The 17,264-nt window shown below is 36.6% G+C and overlaps 1 protein-coding gene across 1 annotated transcript; it reads right to left on the bottom strand.

Annotated features, from left to right (window-relative positions):
- Positions 1-932: 932 nt before the first annotated feature.
- On the bottom strand, positions 933-9,807 carry LOC306854539 (protein ABHD15-like). Its single transcript, XM_079392664.1, has 3 exons — positions 8,786-9,807; positions 5,765-6,117; positions 933-3,101 (listed from the first exon to the last, which is right to left on the bottom strand). The coding sequence occupies exons 1-3, from the start codon at positions 9,284-9,286 to the stop codon at positions 2,549-2,551; spliced, it is 1,407 nt and encodes a 468-aa protein (XP_079248790.1). The 5' UTR covers positions 9,287-9,807; the 3' UTR covers positions 933-2,548.
- Between the last annotated feature and the right edge of the window lie 7,457 nt (positions 9,808-17,264).

Below are 17,264 nucleotides of genomic sequence, written 5' to 3'. Positions count from 1 at the left end.
TTAGGAGCTAATGTTATAACCTTAACGATTATTAAAACTGATTAAGGCATACATAATCGATTATAAAAACAAATGTTTGGGAATTAAATTACAGTGCTAAATCTAAAAGGGCAGTTTTCTGGTACATCTCAAGGGAAATGAAGACACTACTGTTAAAAGGTTTGGGTTCAGTAAGATTTTTTTAGTTTTTAGAAACTCATACTATTGCTCAGCAAAGACGCATTAAACTGATTGAAAGTGACGGTAAATACTTTTATAATAATGAATATTAAAATTAGAAACCAGTTAGTTTAAATGGGAATATTTCACAATATTACAGATTTTTCTGTACTTTGCAGAAGAGATGCAGATGAATGCAGTCTGGGTGAGCAAAAATCTTTCCAACCACAAACTTTTGACCTGTACTGTAAATGCCCATAAATGTCTGCAGTCATAGTACAATCTTAAACATTACAGAACATATGCCAAGACTGTATATTAAAGATGTTTTTCCAGGCTGATACTGACTGGAAAATTGATATGATTTGGTATGTAGATTAATTATGAAGAATTAAGCCAGAGGAAGAGAGCATTTTGAACCGCCTATAGCTTGCCGTAGTACTGCTGTCAGCGTGAGCGTCAGAGACAGTCTCTTCTAATCATACCTCCTCTCTCTGAGCTCAGGCTTCAGGCTGAAGCTATATTTGGGGCTGTCCAGTATAAGTGTGATCACGCATCCAATGAACTGCGTGATCAAATCGTGTGGAGCTTTGTGACTAAATGCACATGCTAACAAATGCTTCAAGTTTTGCAGTCATTTTTGGGAGTCTGCTCTCAGGAACAGTTGTGGGAGTAAATTAAATCCCATTTCTGTTTCATACAGTCCGTTGCATAACCTATAATTCTGACACCCCATTTACTAACAAAACCTGACTCGCATACATGAATGTGTTCAGCCAAAACCCTTTAATTAAAGCTCCCTTGTTCACAGATAATTTAACATACAAACAATGGGCTTTGACACCAGAAAGACATTACAAAATGTTTGAGATGGTGATGGGAAAGGCAGAAAAGAAAAACGGGGGGAAAATAAATCAGTGCTGGAGCTCCACCCATGTCAATGGGTGACCAGCTTCCCCTGAAACCTCAGAATGACGTCATGTGAAACCCCAGCAGTGCTGACTGACTCTTTACTCTGAATCCACAGACTCTTTCTCTTACAGCAGAGACAAGTCGAAATAAACTACAATCTCTCAGAAAAACAGTATTATACAGAGAAAATTACAGAATGTCACTTTTCATTATCGTATGCAGAGAATGTTCTAATGCAGACGGGGCAAAATATTACTGACGTCCCAAGTACCAAAAGGAAAGGCCACTATGAAGCCACTAACAGTTTCATCTAAATTTTGGAATGAAGTACTGAAACATTTGGACCAATCCCTTTGAAAAAGGCAAACAAAACATTAAGGCTAAAGTATATATTACCATTCAATGATGCAAAAAATATTTTTAATCAGTATTTGTATCATTAAAAAAAAAAAAAAAAAAAAAAAACAAGATAAATTTGAGATGCAAAACTTGTTTTCAGAAAATATATCTTGGATTAAATTTATTTTCTTGTTTAACCAGAAATCTTACATAATATTGTGAGTCAAGACAAATACATTTAAAGATATCCAATCAAAAAAAAAAAAAATTGTTTTACTTAAGAAAATAACAGTTTGCTAGTTTAGTGTTTTAACCATACATTTTTACAAAATTCAGTGAGCCAAAAACTGCCAGTGTGGTTTAAAAATAATATTTTTTTTTTTTTTTGGGACATATCCAATTAGTCTTAAACACCAAGGACAATAACTATAAAGATAACGATAAAAATATAGTCCTAAAAATCGTTCTCAATATTAAAGAATAGCAGAGTCCACACCACACTATAACGATAAAGGCGCCGAGAAACGATATCATTGAAATCACTTTCAGAACTATTTTTTCCAGCTGATGAACGATACAAACATTGACATCCAATCAGAATCCATCCTGCTATAAGAAGCTTGAGAATTTAAAGCGGCAGATGTGCACACGCTTAGAATAAACAGATGATATCGTTCGCTGGTGTGGACGCTAATATCGTTATCGTCCTTGGTGTGAACAGGCCTTTAGACTTATCTAAAACCAAAAAAGATATTATTTTAAGGGTTTTTGTTTTTATACCAAAGACACTATCAAAAATACTGATTAAAAAGTTATTTTTGCCATTGAATGAGAAAATTTGAAACTATGATTCAGTAAGTGTTCTACTTCAGCTTTTAATATTTTTCTTGACAAAAATCTAATGTTTTTACATCCTCAAAGACAGGAACTGTCTGTCTGTTGACAGTGGTAGTCCAAATTCTGAATAGTCCTGAATGTAAACAGAGATATTTTGACTAGACTGCTGGTTTTCTTGGCTGCGACAAACAGCAGGTCAGACAAAGGGTTCTAATTTATCATTTTCTGGCAGTGTTCTTGGCAATTTCAGTCAAGATTTCTCCGTAATCCCAAACAAAGTGGGGACCCTCTGAGCACATCATCATCTGGTGTAGGACCTCTGCCAGTTGTAAATGGCGTGAATGTTATGCGAGCAGACGGGGAGTCTTTTGCATGTGCTGACACTGCGATGGCGGAAAGTCTTGCCAGCCCCACTCAGACCCCTCCGCCGGGCCGCCAGCTTGGCGCGCTCCTCCGCGGCAAAAAAATCAGTGGTGGCCCGAAAGAACTCCAGTACGGCCTGGTGGCTCCAGACGATCGGGCCCTCGTCTGATGTGGAGAAGCCGCAGTGGCCTCCGTGGGCAGTCAAAAGCAGGAAGAAATGTGGGTTGCTCTCAAAAAGCTCTAATGGTAGCGTCGCCTGAGGATCCCCTCGGATGGGGTCATCCTGGCTGCACACACACAGCACAGGAATGGCGACTTCATCTATGTCCCTCAGTGGATCGTTATGTTCCCAGTACGCCTCCCAGCTACCTGCTCCCTCCATCGTCCCTTTTAAGCCAGAATGACAGAACAGTGCCTCCTCCATTGCCTTCAAAGAGCAGCTGGAGAATAAGCTGTCTGTGTGGACATGCTCTCCGAGCACTGTTTTATACCTGCAGATGGGATTTAACACAATATCGAGTATAATCATTATAGAGAAGAGCAGCAACGGAAGAGTTGTGTTTTCATCATTGATTCGAGTTACAAGGAAATCAGTAGCACTGGATACGCATCGCTAGTCGGTATGGCAACAGTGTTTTATTTTTAATTTGGATCACCCCAAGTTTAAGTCTAATCTATATAATGCCGTTCAACAATGCAAAAAATAAAAATCGTTATAAATATAAAATAAATACACATATGGAGAAAGAGATATATATATATATAAAATATACACACACACATATATACACACACACAGATTAGTATTAGAACACTGATATTTTCACCAGTTAAAAAAAATGGTTAAGTCAGTTATTTTTAGCTTTTGCTGTAGTGTGTCAGCAGGAAATATCAGTTTACATTTCCAATCATTCATTTTGCCATTAAAGGTGCACCAAGCAATTTTTGAAAAACGCTTTTGACCGCAGTGTCGGACCGAGTTCCAAAACAAACTTGTAGCCAATCAGCAGTAAGGGGCATGTCTTTTAATGACAGAGAGAAGAGAGCACTCAACTTGAGTGCACAGACGAATATTATCAGATCGACTATAGATAGAGAATTGGAAGATAAAAAAATAAATAATAATAATGAGGAAAATATCGGCGGAACAAAACATTAAAAAGAAGGGTTACAACCAGGTAGGATCCACATAAATACTGGAGCAGCTTTCCAGCGGTGGAGAGATCTCAAGGAGCGGGAAGGGCTGGAATCAGACGCCGAGGTTGCGTTGTTTTTTCTTCTTGATAGGTGAGTAACGTTGATTTTGCATTGTTTCACGTAACTTATCTGTGTTGGCTTTTGTTTGAATATGCTTGTGTGTCATCTTCACTTGTTTCACTTAGTCCTTGCCATGTATGTGTGGGTCGGAGATATAAAAATAGGGGCAAGGTCCTGTTGGGGTATGCGCGTGTTTGTTTTGGTGCTTTCCAATATCAACATTGTTTGGCAAAAATCGCTGAGTGCACCTTTAATTGTAATAATCCAGTGAGATTTTTGTTTGCACAAGGAGTCTGATAACAGCCAGTGCTCCACACAGAGATCTGATATCATCATCATCCAGTCTGTCTGGAATGACATGAAGAAACAGAACAAACTGAGACAGACTAAATCCAGAAGAACTGTGGGAATGTCTCCAAGATTCTTGGAGAAACCTACCTGCAAAGCTTCCTGAAAAACTATGTGCAAGTGCAGCTAAGGCAAAAGCTGCTTTAAACGCAAAGGATGGTCACACCAAATGTTGATTTAATTTAGTTAATAGAGGTTAATTGATAAAGAATCCATTTGTGACATTATTTTGGCAGCATCCTCATTTTACAGTATTTCTACACAAGTGCCTAAAACGTTTAAGAGCACTGTAGCTTTGCAGGTAGGTTTCTTGAAGCATCTTGGAGATGTCCGTCTCAGTTTGTTCGGTTTCTTCATGTCATTCCAGACAGCACTGGCTATTGTCAGATTCCTTGTGCAAAGAAAAATCTCACTGGATTATTACAATTAATGGCAAAATGAATGTTTGGAAATGTAAACTGATATTTCCCACTGACACACTACAGCAAAAGATAGAAATAACTGACGTAAAACCATTTTTAGCTGGTGAAAATACTAGTGTTCTTATTTTTGCTAATAATTCATATATTCATACATTTATTTATTTCTTTGCTGACTGGCAAATATTTTTCTTGTTTTTGTTACCATAAATTTAAAAAATATTTAGTGAGCCAAAAAATTGCTAATGGGATAAAAAAAAAAAAAAAAAAAAACTATTCTGAAATAAAGACAAAAAAACTAACACTAACAAAAATACAGATTAAAGGCCCCAATATACTTCAAGCAAAACTGAAGAACAAAAATGGTTTGTTTGGAGTTGTTTTCCCAGGAATTCAAAACAACTTGCCAACTTTAATCTTTCTGGAAAAGTTTGCTGTGGCTGGTAAACATCTGAACCACCATTGGTCCATGGCGGTTACATAATACACAGGTGTGCTCTGGGGCTCTTCTGTTCAGTCTGTCAAGGTCAGACGCCCGCGAGTAAAAACAAGAACATACTGGGGAACTTCCTTATAATACCGACATTGTAATTCTAACTGAAAGCAACACTGATGCTGTTTTTTTTTTGTTAATATCGTAAAGCTGCTTGCTTTACAGCAATATATTGTATAAAGTGTGATATACATAAATGTGACTTGACTGGAGCGCCGAATTGTAGAGGTTGTGCAAACATATCCAATCAGATACTTTCTTAACTGTTTGTTAAGAACTGTTTATTTGTTTTGTTATTGAGAGGAAAGTGCACACCACATTAACATATGTTGATATGCTACCAGCAGTGTCTGCAGCATCAGGATGTTTGCTAACACTACAACACCGCTTGGGTATTTCAAACTTCTTTTTAACTTTAAGTGAAGATTGAAACAGAACTTCACCGTGAGTATATCAGGGCCTTAATAAAAAAAAAAAAAAAAAAAAAAAAAAAAAAGACTGACATTTGAAAACAAAACTGAAATGTTTCATCATCCATCTGTTGACAGTTTGGTCCATTTCTAAATAGTCCTGAATATAAACTAAAAAAGGTATTTTGAGGAAAATGAGAGGAACAGGATCCTCCCTACAACCCTACCTGCTGAGGCAGATTTTTTGGTAAAGCACGAGAGCCCAGTGGAACGGCCAGGTCGGGCCACTCTCAAACCAGCTCTGGCAGCGGAAAACTGCAGACAGGCAGGCCGCAGCCGTCACATAGCTGGAGGAGCCACACTCGCCCAAGTAGGACAGCAGGAGTCCTGAACCGGTGCTCTCACTCACGGCGTAGATCTGGCCCACTGGCTGTCGGTACCGAATGTAGCGCACTGCTTCCCGCAAGTCAGTCGGGTCACCGAACTGCTGCAACTTCACAGTACAGAGCGGTGTCCCGTTCTGACTCCGGCGGTTAAAGATCACAGGGAGGTAGCCATGACTCAGAGCTGCCTCACAGAGCTAAGGATAAAAAAACTGAATGTCACATGCCAGATACAGCACACAGGGGTCATACTTGCATATAAACAGAGCGGTTTTGCTTGAGTCTTATCCACACCAGTAATAAGTAGTTTTGAGTTAAAGTAAAAATAAATATTCTAACATATACGCATTTTGAAGCTGCGCACAGCCATATAACTCTGTTAAATAAATATATATATATATATATATATATATATATATATATTCGGTAGTTTTCTTTGTCACTGAATTGTGTTAACATCAGGGTTGTGCTCAATTCGGTTACTTGATGGAAGGAACAGCAACACTGCCACCAAATTCCAAAAGTTTCACAAGTCTGAAGAATTCTTATAAATAAACAATCCAACAGAGTGCAAAATATTACAATTTCCTTTTCTCAGAGTAAGATCAAGGAAAATATAAGAAGATTTGGAATATTTAATACATAGAAGTACACTGAGGTGGAGCTGATGGTAAAATTCTATACTGGATACCACAAAAATCAACCATTTTAAATCCTTTAGTAAATTTAGGCAACACAATAATATACAGTATGAAATGTAAATATTCATTTTGAGATTTGCAAAAATGTTATTAAATTATTACTGTTTTTAAGGATTAACCAGACACTGTGATATGTGGTGCTCAAACGAGAAATAAGATTTCAATTCTGGCTTGAAACACACACCCATCCTATTCCTCTTCACGCTGTTATATTCTGTCATATGCTTTATTAGAGGTACAATAACAAAGACTAAAACAAAAATGAAAAAGCACAGTAATTCCTCTGTTCTATTAATGACTGCAAGCGTCTAATTGTTCCAAGATGTAAATGAATATGACAATGTAGAAACAGGATCTCTGCCTCTCACCACAGTATTTTCATGTCCCTTACTTACGTCAATTCCCTCAACAGCCAGGAAACACACTAGCTCCTACTGCAGTCCAGCGCTGCTTTGCGATGTGCAAATTGGCTCTTGCCTAGCATGCAGTGATCACCCCGTAAATAGCATTCATCTGAAACATATGGAAACTGGAGCGGACTAGCTCTCAACCAAAGCCAACACCTTAAAATGTGTCCATTTGAACATACAGACTTACGTATTACAGCCTTGAAACAGACCCTGCCAAATCTATAAAACTGAAGGGGAACCATATACATTACTTCATTGTTATGTATATAAAAAAATAAAAAATAATTAAAAAAAAAAAAAGTTTAGTCTCTGCTAATTTACAATTTTAGTCAGTCCAATCAAGACCCAGTGTCATAAAATAACTTTCCCACAAAAATAAATAAAAATAAAATACGCAAAACATGGTTGATCCCACTGACTTCTTGGCATTTGACTTACAACAATTGTCTCTTATATGCCATCTGTCTACAAAGATACTTTCACCATCACTGCTCTCAGTCATGCCCCACACAAAAAGGAGCAGAGGAGCCTGCTGACACACTGATTATATTCTCCACAATGCACAGCTAACAAAGTTCCGGTGAGCACAGAGTACATTTCTCTGGGAATCATCCATGATGGAGTGTGAAAGCTAATGAGTTTACTTAAAGTTGCCAGGAGCTTTAGGTCTAGAATATGGAGTGAGCTCCAAATTGGGTGAGGAGGAATGACTCACTTCTGACTCTACTGCAAAGATATATATAAGTCTATCATGCATGCTATAATTGAAATAATGAAAAAGTCATGCAGCATCTTCTCTTTAATGCAAAACAGTCAAACAGAATATATTCACTTCACCTTTACCGTGCTCCAGTTTCATATACTATATTTTCAAAACTAATTTGCTACTTCTCTGTGAGGATTAATACCTGTGCATCTGATTGTAATGCATTGTTTTCTGTTAACCGCTTCAGTTTTGCATAACTCAGACCATGCATAATGCAGCCTTATTTAAAGTACATTTCTTGAACTCTTTCAGTACAGTAACAATGTTTCTCATGTCCATTAAATATAACCTCTAGACAGAATATGTGGACAATGGCTTCACATGTAAGCCAATCATTATTTTTTTAGAGGCATCACCTGTACATGCACAATATATGGACTAGACTGAAAAATACCTTCTAATTTTTTAAAATTATTTTTTTTTGTGTCCAAGTACTGTTAGCCACAGACTTTTTTTTTCTGACTCCTAAAATCAACAGCTACTCCTTTTCTTAAAAAAATAAAAACATCTGGATTGACCTACAAATTAACATCACAACAGAAATGCTTTATATAGGCGTTTAGGAAACCGCTTTAAATGTTTTGGTTGCTATAGGATTTTAGGTGAAAATTACATACCAAGGGGTCTTTAGCCCCATAATACCCTATAATAGCAAAAATATAATAAACGTTTTATCCAAATTCGATTTATGAATTTTCTCAGCTGCATAAAAAGCTGAAAGGCCAAAGGTTAAAAGGTCAAAAACTGGTTATTTTGATCATCTGTATATGGGTCAAAGATAACACGTGCACATACATACATACATACATACAGACAGACAGACAGACATTTTATATTTATAACTAAAATAGATTTTTTTGCGTTGCGATACTCACAGAAAATGTTACAAAGTCTATTTTCAATATATAAACGATATGGTATTTACAGAAAACAGTGCACCGCACTCTTTACTCCAAAAAAGGGAAGAATGTTTTAACGAGACAATTACCTTCAGCACATTCCTGGTGATTTTCCCAAAAGAGTTGGGAATGATGAGCAGAACTGGACTTGTGGAATTACTGGACGTCCTGCGCCTCTTCTGATGTACTGCACCAACAACAGCCCAGTCCAACGCCACGAGTCCATCATCACTCAACTGCAAATGATCTCGGATGAAATGCACAGGACAGTCAAACGGCCACAAAGCGCCGAAAACAGTCTGCAGAGACGAACTCATTCGCCAGTTCCATTTTGGTATCGATAAAGACTTGCAAAAACTCATGCAATGTTTGAGAAGGTAGTTTGCCAGCGCTGAGGGTTTGCATATCAAGGCGAGCGCGTCTGACTCAGCTTGTCCCTCTAGTTTCGAGTCGCATCTCTCCGCGGATCTTTTGCTCTCGCGCCGTGGAAGCAGCAGCGTGGAGTGACTCTCCGCTCCAAAACACTTCACCACTGGCCAGAGCATGGCCATTAAAACCATAAAACAAGCAGCACCAATCCATTCCAGCATTTGAACGGCTTCTGAGACTGCAGTTGAGTAACCTGCACAAATAGCCTACCTCCAAAAGCTTCCGGTTTTGGTTTAAAAGCCCAACCAAATGACAGAAGAGACGGTCAGTGTTAATTGATAGCACAGGTAGTAGCCTACAAATGAGGACAGCCTCTGGTAGCGACTATTTAAACTTCAAACTTTTGAGGCAGGATGGTTTTTATCCACATATCCAGTAATTCGTCGCTGTTTCCCATAATCAAAATTTATGACAGAAGAATGTGGTGTGTTGCCGCCATAGTTCAAAATGAAGCTGCCTCTCTTTGTGCTCCGTCTGATTATGCAATAGATCCTCTTTCGCAGTCAACTCTTCACCTGCATCCGCCTATCAGACTCGTGTGGCATTTTTTTGTGCTCATTTCAGTGGTTTGCCACAGAACGGCTATATAGTGATGAACGATTGTCAGATAGTTCTGACTCCAGCCCGTGAATCATCCCTGTTTTAGAGAAGGAACGCCCTCTCCAAAAAATATTATTCATCTGCAATACTTTTAGGCTGATGCTGTAATAAATCAGACTCGTCTCCTACCTCTTTTAATCGTGTTTCCTAACAGCTGTTGTTCATTAGCCTAAATGCTTGGATTACTTGTATTTAAAGCAAATTCAGCTCTAGTAGAGGAAGTTTTACACGTTAAAAAATTAACTACACTTTTAAGAAATATTAAAATTACACATACTCACATGAAATGAAAACGAAATATATTTGTTTTCCAAAGCAGTTTTATTTTACACGGAGCGGGTGTCGCTGTTTACGTGTTGCACAGTTGAATAAGCTACTAATAAAGCGTTTAATTTTGATAAAGCACGTTCCACCAGTGTTTTACAGAGCATAAACAAGCTAATTTAGTAATATAACAAACACGATGTACATACTGTCACATTATTATGGGATGAATAAAAACCACCTAAAATGTACAGAGTGCACCTTTAAGAAATGAAACAATGCAATTCACTTAAACTATAAACTCACACAAGTTAGAAGTACACAGAAGAATACAAATATTTGACTTTTAGTTCAATTATTGCTTACAATATAAAAAAATAGGGTAGTTTAATAGTTTCAGAGTGATAAAACAGTTTTGACAGATTGGAAATAAGCAGCAAATTGCTTTAATTTAGTTCATAATCACAGAATCACCTTATATTTATTATATAATCAGATTAGCTTTATGTGACCCTCTAATGTGTTTAAAAGTAGTCTGATCCATCAAAAAAAAAAGGCAAAGTTAAATTTTTCTAACTACATTATGACTGGGGGGGGTAATGCAATAAACAAAGCCTATATATGGCACAACTCCAGTTGGGCGTGTTGCCTAGTCAGAGACTGCTGGCACCACTTGAGCTATTGTTCTCAGTATATTCTTAATGCCTTCAGAATAGACACTGAAATGGTCCTATTAAAGCCAGCATGTTTTTATAGTGCTGTGAACCAAGCGTTAGGATTACAGGCACCATGTGACATTAAGCTTTGTTTGTTTGACATTAAGGCTTAGGCTGGGCATGCAACAAAATCTGTTTGCTTTCACATTTAACCTGGTCACTCCAGCGTGATTGCTGCTTTCTTGTGGAACAGAGGAAATACGGATTGGGGATTACTTTGTATTATGTTTGGGATTGTTATGAGATGGAGAGATTGGGTAAAGGTGCATGTGGGGAGCTGTTGGATTATTGCTGTCTAACAAACCCTTCATTTCTATTTAGCCCTCTGTTGCACCTATAGGCTTATATAAGGACAATTTTATATACATTTTATCATATACCTTTTTTATGATAAACAATTTTAGTATGATGTATTTCCCACATGAAAACTGGGCCCAGATCTTGGCAATCTGGCAGGATGTACAAAAACATTCTATTTTGAGAATGCAGCTATATTACACAAGTTTTCCGCTAATGTCACACCCATACAGGATTCAATGACAATGAAAGTGTCCTTTTGCTATGCAGGAAGTGTCTCAGAATAATCTTTGAAAAAGAAAAGACCGCCTCTGATTGCCTTGGGTGGACAGTGAGGAAACAAAGGATCCAAATGACAAATGGGGAAAGTGTTTCAACAGCCGTGACCTTCAGGGCACAAATCCAACTGTCTGATCACTTTGTAGAGGCCCAACTGTATCACGTTCTCCTTTGTCACTTCGCCCTCCTTTATGATTCATCTCCCTTATATGTGATTGTGATAACACACACCTGTATTCACTGGGCCATATAAGTATGATGAAAGCCTTCTATACTAATGTTTTTCCACTGCCGCTGCACATTAATGGATCTGGGAAGTGCTTGTCTATATCTATATATAATATGATTTTAACTGAAATACTAAAATTGAATCTAAGCCTACATAATGGCTTGAATTATAGAGCAAGTACAACCGCATACATTATAAATGAGAAATCTCTACACAGGCAGCTGATCGTTCAGCAGAGTCATGCAGATTTAATTCACAGTGAGTTGAACCTGAACTGGAAAAAAAAATTCAATCTTTCCTCTTTAAACTAAAATGAAATTAAAAAATGTACTGAGTCAACAGAAATGTTTGCTTTTACTGCATAGCGCTTTGACAAAATGAAAGAGTGCTTACAGAGGGAAAGGAGTTTCAGTTTGCATTTAACCAAGCAGTGCCACTGTAATTGTATAGATATTTTTATTTTGTTTTGTTTTATTTTATTCTAGGCAATCTACAAAATAAATGAGGTGAAATAAATAAATTTTAAAATAATTTTAAAAAGAAAGAGGGGGGGGGGGGGGGTAAAGAGTTTAACCAAGCAGTGCCACTATAATTGTATAAATATTTATTAATTAAATTAAATTATCTTTAGACAATCTAGAAAATAAATAAGGGGACATTAATAAAGAAATGAACAAAGGAAAAATAAAAAGTAGGGAAAGAGATGTTTCGGTTTGGATTTAACCAAGCAGTATTTAAAAATTTGATTTTATTATTTTTAGACAAACCAGAAAATAAATCAGGTGAATGAATAAAAAAATAATTAAATAATAGATAAAATAATTAAAAATATAAAATAATAGATAAAGATAGACATAAAATTAATAATTATGATAACAATAGATAAATTAACAGATAAATTATTTATATTATAAAATAGAAAACAGTGGGATTAATCTTGATCACTGTAGTAACCCGAACCTAGTGACATAACTAGTAAACAACACATGCACATATACCATAAATCATGTAATTGCCAGCAAAAGTGTCTAAGCACCATCATTACAGTAAACAGTGAGTTATCTCCATTCCTCCTCTCATATATCACATGGCCGGCATGCTACAACTGTTTATATATGTTATGAATAGCTGAAGAAGCTCATAAATTAGCAGAAGAGCTAGGATATGCATCTGCCGTCTTCATCTGGTTATTCCCGCTCTGAACCCCACTGATCATAGGCACTGTGACGTCAACCATCAGATGCACATGGCTGCTTTAGAGGAATGTAAATAAACATCTCCAGATGATAAGCAAAATCATCCATTCTGACCCACCACTCCGTAGGTCTTGTACTGAGTGAAAGTTACAGAAATGTTTAGAATGCAGTGATGCTGGCAGCTCTCATTAACCTCTCTGTGAGAGCAAAGGTCTGGTTGTGGCAGAGCTGTGGAGTAGGAACAGGCCCTCGCTGCTGCGATGGGTTTGCAGACACGTTGCAATGGTAAACAGCTCTGGGTGAAGATAAATTTGAGTATCTCACTGTGGCGTGTGAGATATTTCAAAACTTGACCACATCCTCCCTGGTCCTCTTCATGATACACATTTCCTCTTTTAGAGGAATCTGTTGAGACCAGCCAAATTCAAACAGGTGCACTTACGTTTCTTGTTCTCTTTGTACCAGTCTTCTGTAAGGTAACTGTGACTTCTCATTGCAAAATTCTGACTTTTTTCAGGCAATTGCAAGTTTATATCTCACAACTCACAATTTTTCTTCTCATAATTGCAGTTAGCATTTCTCAATCTAAGTTTAGTCTCGTAAACTTAAAAAAAAAAAGTTGTGAAAACAATTGTGTAGGGTTGGGTTTCAGGAACTGGTTCCATATTTCCAAGAATCATGAATTTGATAAGACGTGCATTTGGACTCTGCTTATTTTATCTGCACAATTTTATGTGATTTCAAACCATTCAAGCGCAATGATGTGAAAGAGAAATTCAGTACTCGTGTGCTGTTTTCTGTGCTTCGCTCACATCCAATGCGCATGCACAAAAAGCTGCCTCTAATATAGTGTGCGAATACTAAATACTAAACCAAGTTCTCTTTCCAGACAAACACTAAATTGTCAAAATATCCTTATAAACACAGTTTGTTTAGTCTTAAGTGAAAGTAAACAGTTGAGAAAGAAAATGCATGTGCAATAATATATTGGATCTGTGCATTCAGTCTTAAAGTGACAGCAGCCTAATACACCTGTCACCATCTGTGTCATTAATGTTAATCAACAAACAAAAGAAAAAGAAAATTGCTGATCTTGACTGAATAACTTCTGTAACTTTAATGAAGATTAATCCATATTCTATTTGCAAAAAGAAAACTTAGCAGTGTTATTTTACATTTGATTTCTGTACCTGAACTTTGTTCAGTTGCATTTATTTGTGCTATATTGCTAAATTGTTTATTTGTTCTTATTTTATTACTGAATGTTTACTTATCTTTAGTACTGTGTGAAATCTATATTAGTTAGTCTAGTTGTTTTTGCTGTGGTATTTTTGTTAAAACCACAGGCTAAATTTTATTTAGGCTGCTGATTTTTGTTCATGGTATTCAGCTGTAAAAAATGTTTTGCAAAAAGTCACAGAATGAATATGTTTGATGTTTTTTTATACCTTACTGGAATCAAAACTGGGAATCGTTAAGAATCAGAAATGATAATTAGAATCAGAATAGTCCATAGATTTGTAAGATAAAAAGTCACAAATACTTTTTTATTCTGTGGTGGAAACAGGAATCAATAGTAATAGACTGGGTGGGCGTGATGTCAAGAATGTGAACTTGTTCAAAGTTCAGTAAAAAAAATGATTTGTTTTACCACAGTTTTTACAGTTTTGGTTATTCATTAATAGAGTTTCATAATCCCTTCTGCAGATACAGATGAGAGTTACTGTCAGAACATTTGCAGGCCTCAGTTTCATATTCCTCCAGATGCACTTGTGATAGACGTGCACAGAATCAAATGACCATGAGCTTCTGTAGATCCTGCATGAGCTTCAATAAAAACACAAAGAAATGCAGGATATACTTAAGAAGGGAGATTAAATGGAGATTCTGTTGCTCAAACAGCATGAGGTTTTGAGCTACTAAAGTTCCTGTTGAAGGTGACATGCTCTGGATGTTAGTGAAACTGTCTTACCTCTAGCAATGCTGAGGCACTGCAGGCAGCTGCTTTGTAAAGGTACTGTGGTCCACATCTCCATGGCGGCCAAAGACATTTAGTGGCAGCAATAGCGGAGCGGATGTTTTCACATGCTGCCATTCATGGGGGATTGAAATAGTCACAAAATGTCAGCTGTCATGGAGTCTAATATCAGATTGTAATGTGAATGATGGACAAAATACGCATTTCAAGTTGAGTAATAGTACACAAGTACTTACATTGAGTGTACTTAAGTATAAAATGTCAAAGTCAAATATTTATAATCACATGATTAAAACCTGTTTTATTTATGGAAAATTAATGATAAGATCTTAATGGAATATGGTTAGAATTTTTTTATTTAATTTAGTTTAATTTAATTAATGTTAATCTTTTGGATTTTTAATAATCACTATTAAATGTAAAATTCTAGTATTATAAAATATACATGCTTTTTAATTGAATATATTAAGTGTATATCTAATATTTAATAATTTAATTTATTTTGTGAATAAGTAGTGAATAAGAGGTGGAAAAGTGAATAAGTACAGTTAATGTTTTGGATTTCTAATTATCATTATTAAATGTAAAATTTCAGTATTATAAATCATACATGTATTTTAATCTAATATTTTAAGTGCATATTTAATATTTAAATATAATTAAAAGACTATCAAAAAATATATATATCTTGTTACCACACTAATTCACTTTTAAAATAATTCAAAATCAATTATCATACTGTAATATGAAAAAGATGAAATGAAATTCCAAAATGAAAATTCCCTGATAAAATACAGGTTTTCAAAAAGTCAAAGTATTTTGTTAGTGTCCACCAATGGTAATTGAAAAAGTTATTTCTTTAGCCTGTCATGAATAAAAATAATTGGGGACGTGTGAAAATGCGTGACGATATGGCAGCATTCAAGCCTCATGACACACTCTTTCAGGTTCTCTCTCTCTTTTTCTGAGTCTCTGTTCATGAAGAGAAGATTAATACACACCAGAGTGATGAATACATCTGATGAGCCATGGAGCAACAAGCCACAGATTGGGTCTCATTAGAGCTGTTCCCCTCCAGGGACCCAACACCCCTCACAGGGAAATGACTTCAACCTCACGGCTGCAGCAGTTTACGGGGTAGAGGAGAAAAAGAGGCAGATGAATCACATAAACCTGACACAGAATCATCACAGAACGAAACCTAGTTTGTTGTTTTATTGCTGGTTCATCTTTCAAAAAACTAGCTCATCAAAACTGCAAAGATGTGTGCTTTCGTTCTTCCTGTCAGTGGTCTTTGTGTGCAGTGAATGTGTTGTAAACAAAACACTACTTCGTGAGCAAGTACACAGTGAATGAATAGGCTGAAAAGGTTACTGTTGGTTGTACAAATCTGGCCAAGTGAACCAAAAGATACAGAAGGAGGGACAGAGACAAAACACACTGAAAGGTCACCTCTATTTCCACTGACGTGTTTGCATTTGTTCTTCCAAAACACTGAAAACAAAAATTGTGACGCTGTATTTTTGATCACAAACCTAATATATAGAGCTCATTTGTGACCTGGATATACAGTACACACAGAACCAAAGCAGAGGATCTTTAAACTGAAACTTTGTCAACTGAAAATTACTCACTTCAGACTCTGCCAGATCTCTAAGCCTGTTGTCATCCTGAAGTAAATGTTCCAGCAAACCATGCATTCCCTGCAGTGTTGTAGTGGATTGTATTTTACCAAAGCAGAATCTCGAACTGCTCTGATGGTTGTTTCTCTCAATGTAGCACACGAATGAGTCTACAGGGAGTGAATAACCCAAACTTTCATTCTTCTCTTTGATCTTCCTGTCTCTCTGTGAATGCATTGTGGGATATCTCAGATCAACCCTAGACTCAGAAAAGATGAAAACAATGTATTATGAGAGCCAATAAATGAAAACAAACTCTCTGATCACTGTGTGTCTCTTTTCTCTGCCTCAGAGTGTGTTTTGGAAACTTCTGTAGGGGTACAGTATTAAAAAGTCTCACAAATTCTGTTGTGTCAAGAGATCTATTTCTCTGTGTGGAAAGCTGGAACAAATCTGTCTGCGCTTCTACATCAGTTATAAAATGTGTGCAGACTGATAAAGGGAGCTGAAATGAGCTGTGACTGATTATGCGTGTGCATGTGTGCTCAGCTCCATAACCTCAAATAAATTCTGCCGTCTAGCTGGCTCATGGAAACTCTCCTCTTTAAACAAGACTTCTTTCATCATGACCTGCTTCTTCTGAGTTTATCAGAGTGCTTTTGGGTACATTAAGCCTATACTTGAAGCCTATATCTATCTATAGTGTTTAAAGAAATATCTCACCTATTATTTCAATTCTTTGAAACAGAGGAATAATTTAATTTAAAATGCATGATCAAAAACCTTGACGTGAGCTGAACTGCATAATCACATTCTTTTGGGTCAGCTGTTGAAGTAAAAAAAAATCTCCCTGCTTACACTGTCTCTGTCTCTCTCTCTCGCTCTCTCTGCTTCATAGGGAATTGTTACAGTGGTGAAAATTTCACAGGCACTGGGACGTCAGTTTTTCAAAGCAAAA

Source organism: Barbus barbus (genome assembly GCF_936440315.1).
Source record: "Barbus barbus genome assembly, chromosome: 34".
NCBI lineage: Eukaryota > Metazoa > Chordata > Actinopteri > Cypriniformes > Cyprinidae > Barbus > Barbus barbus.
The sequence above is the reverse complement of the archived record's forward strand: the minus strand, read 5'-3'. Positions and strand labels throughout refer to the sequence as shown.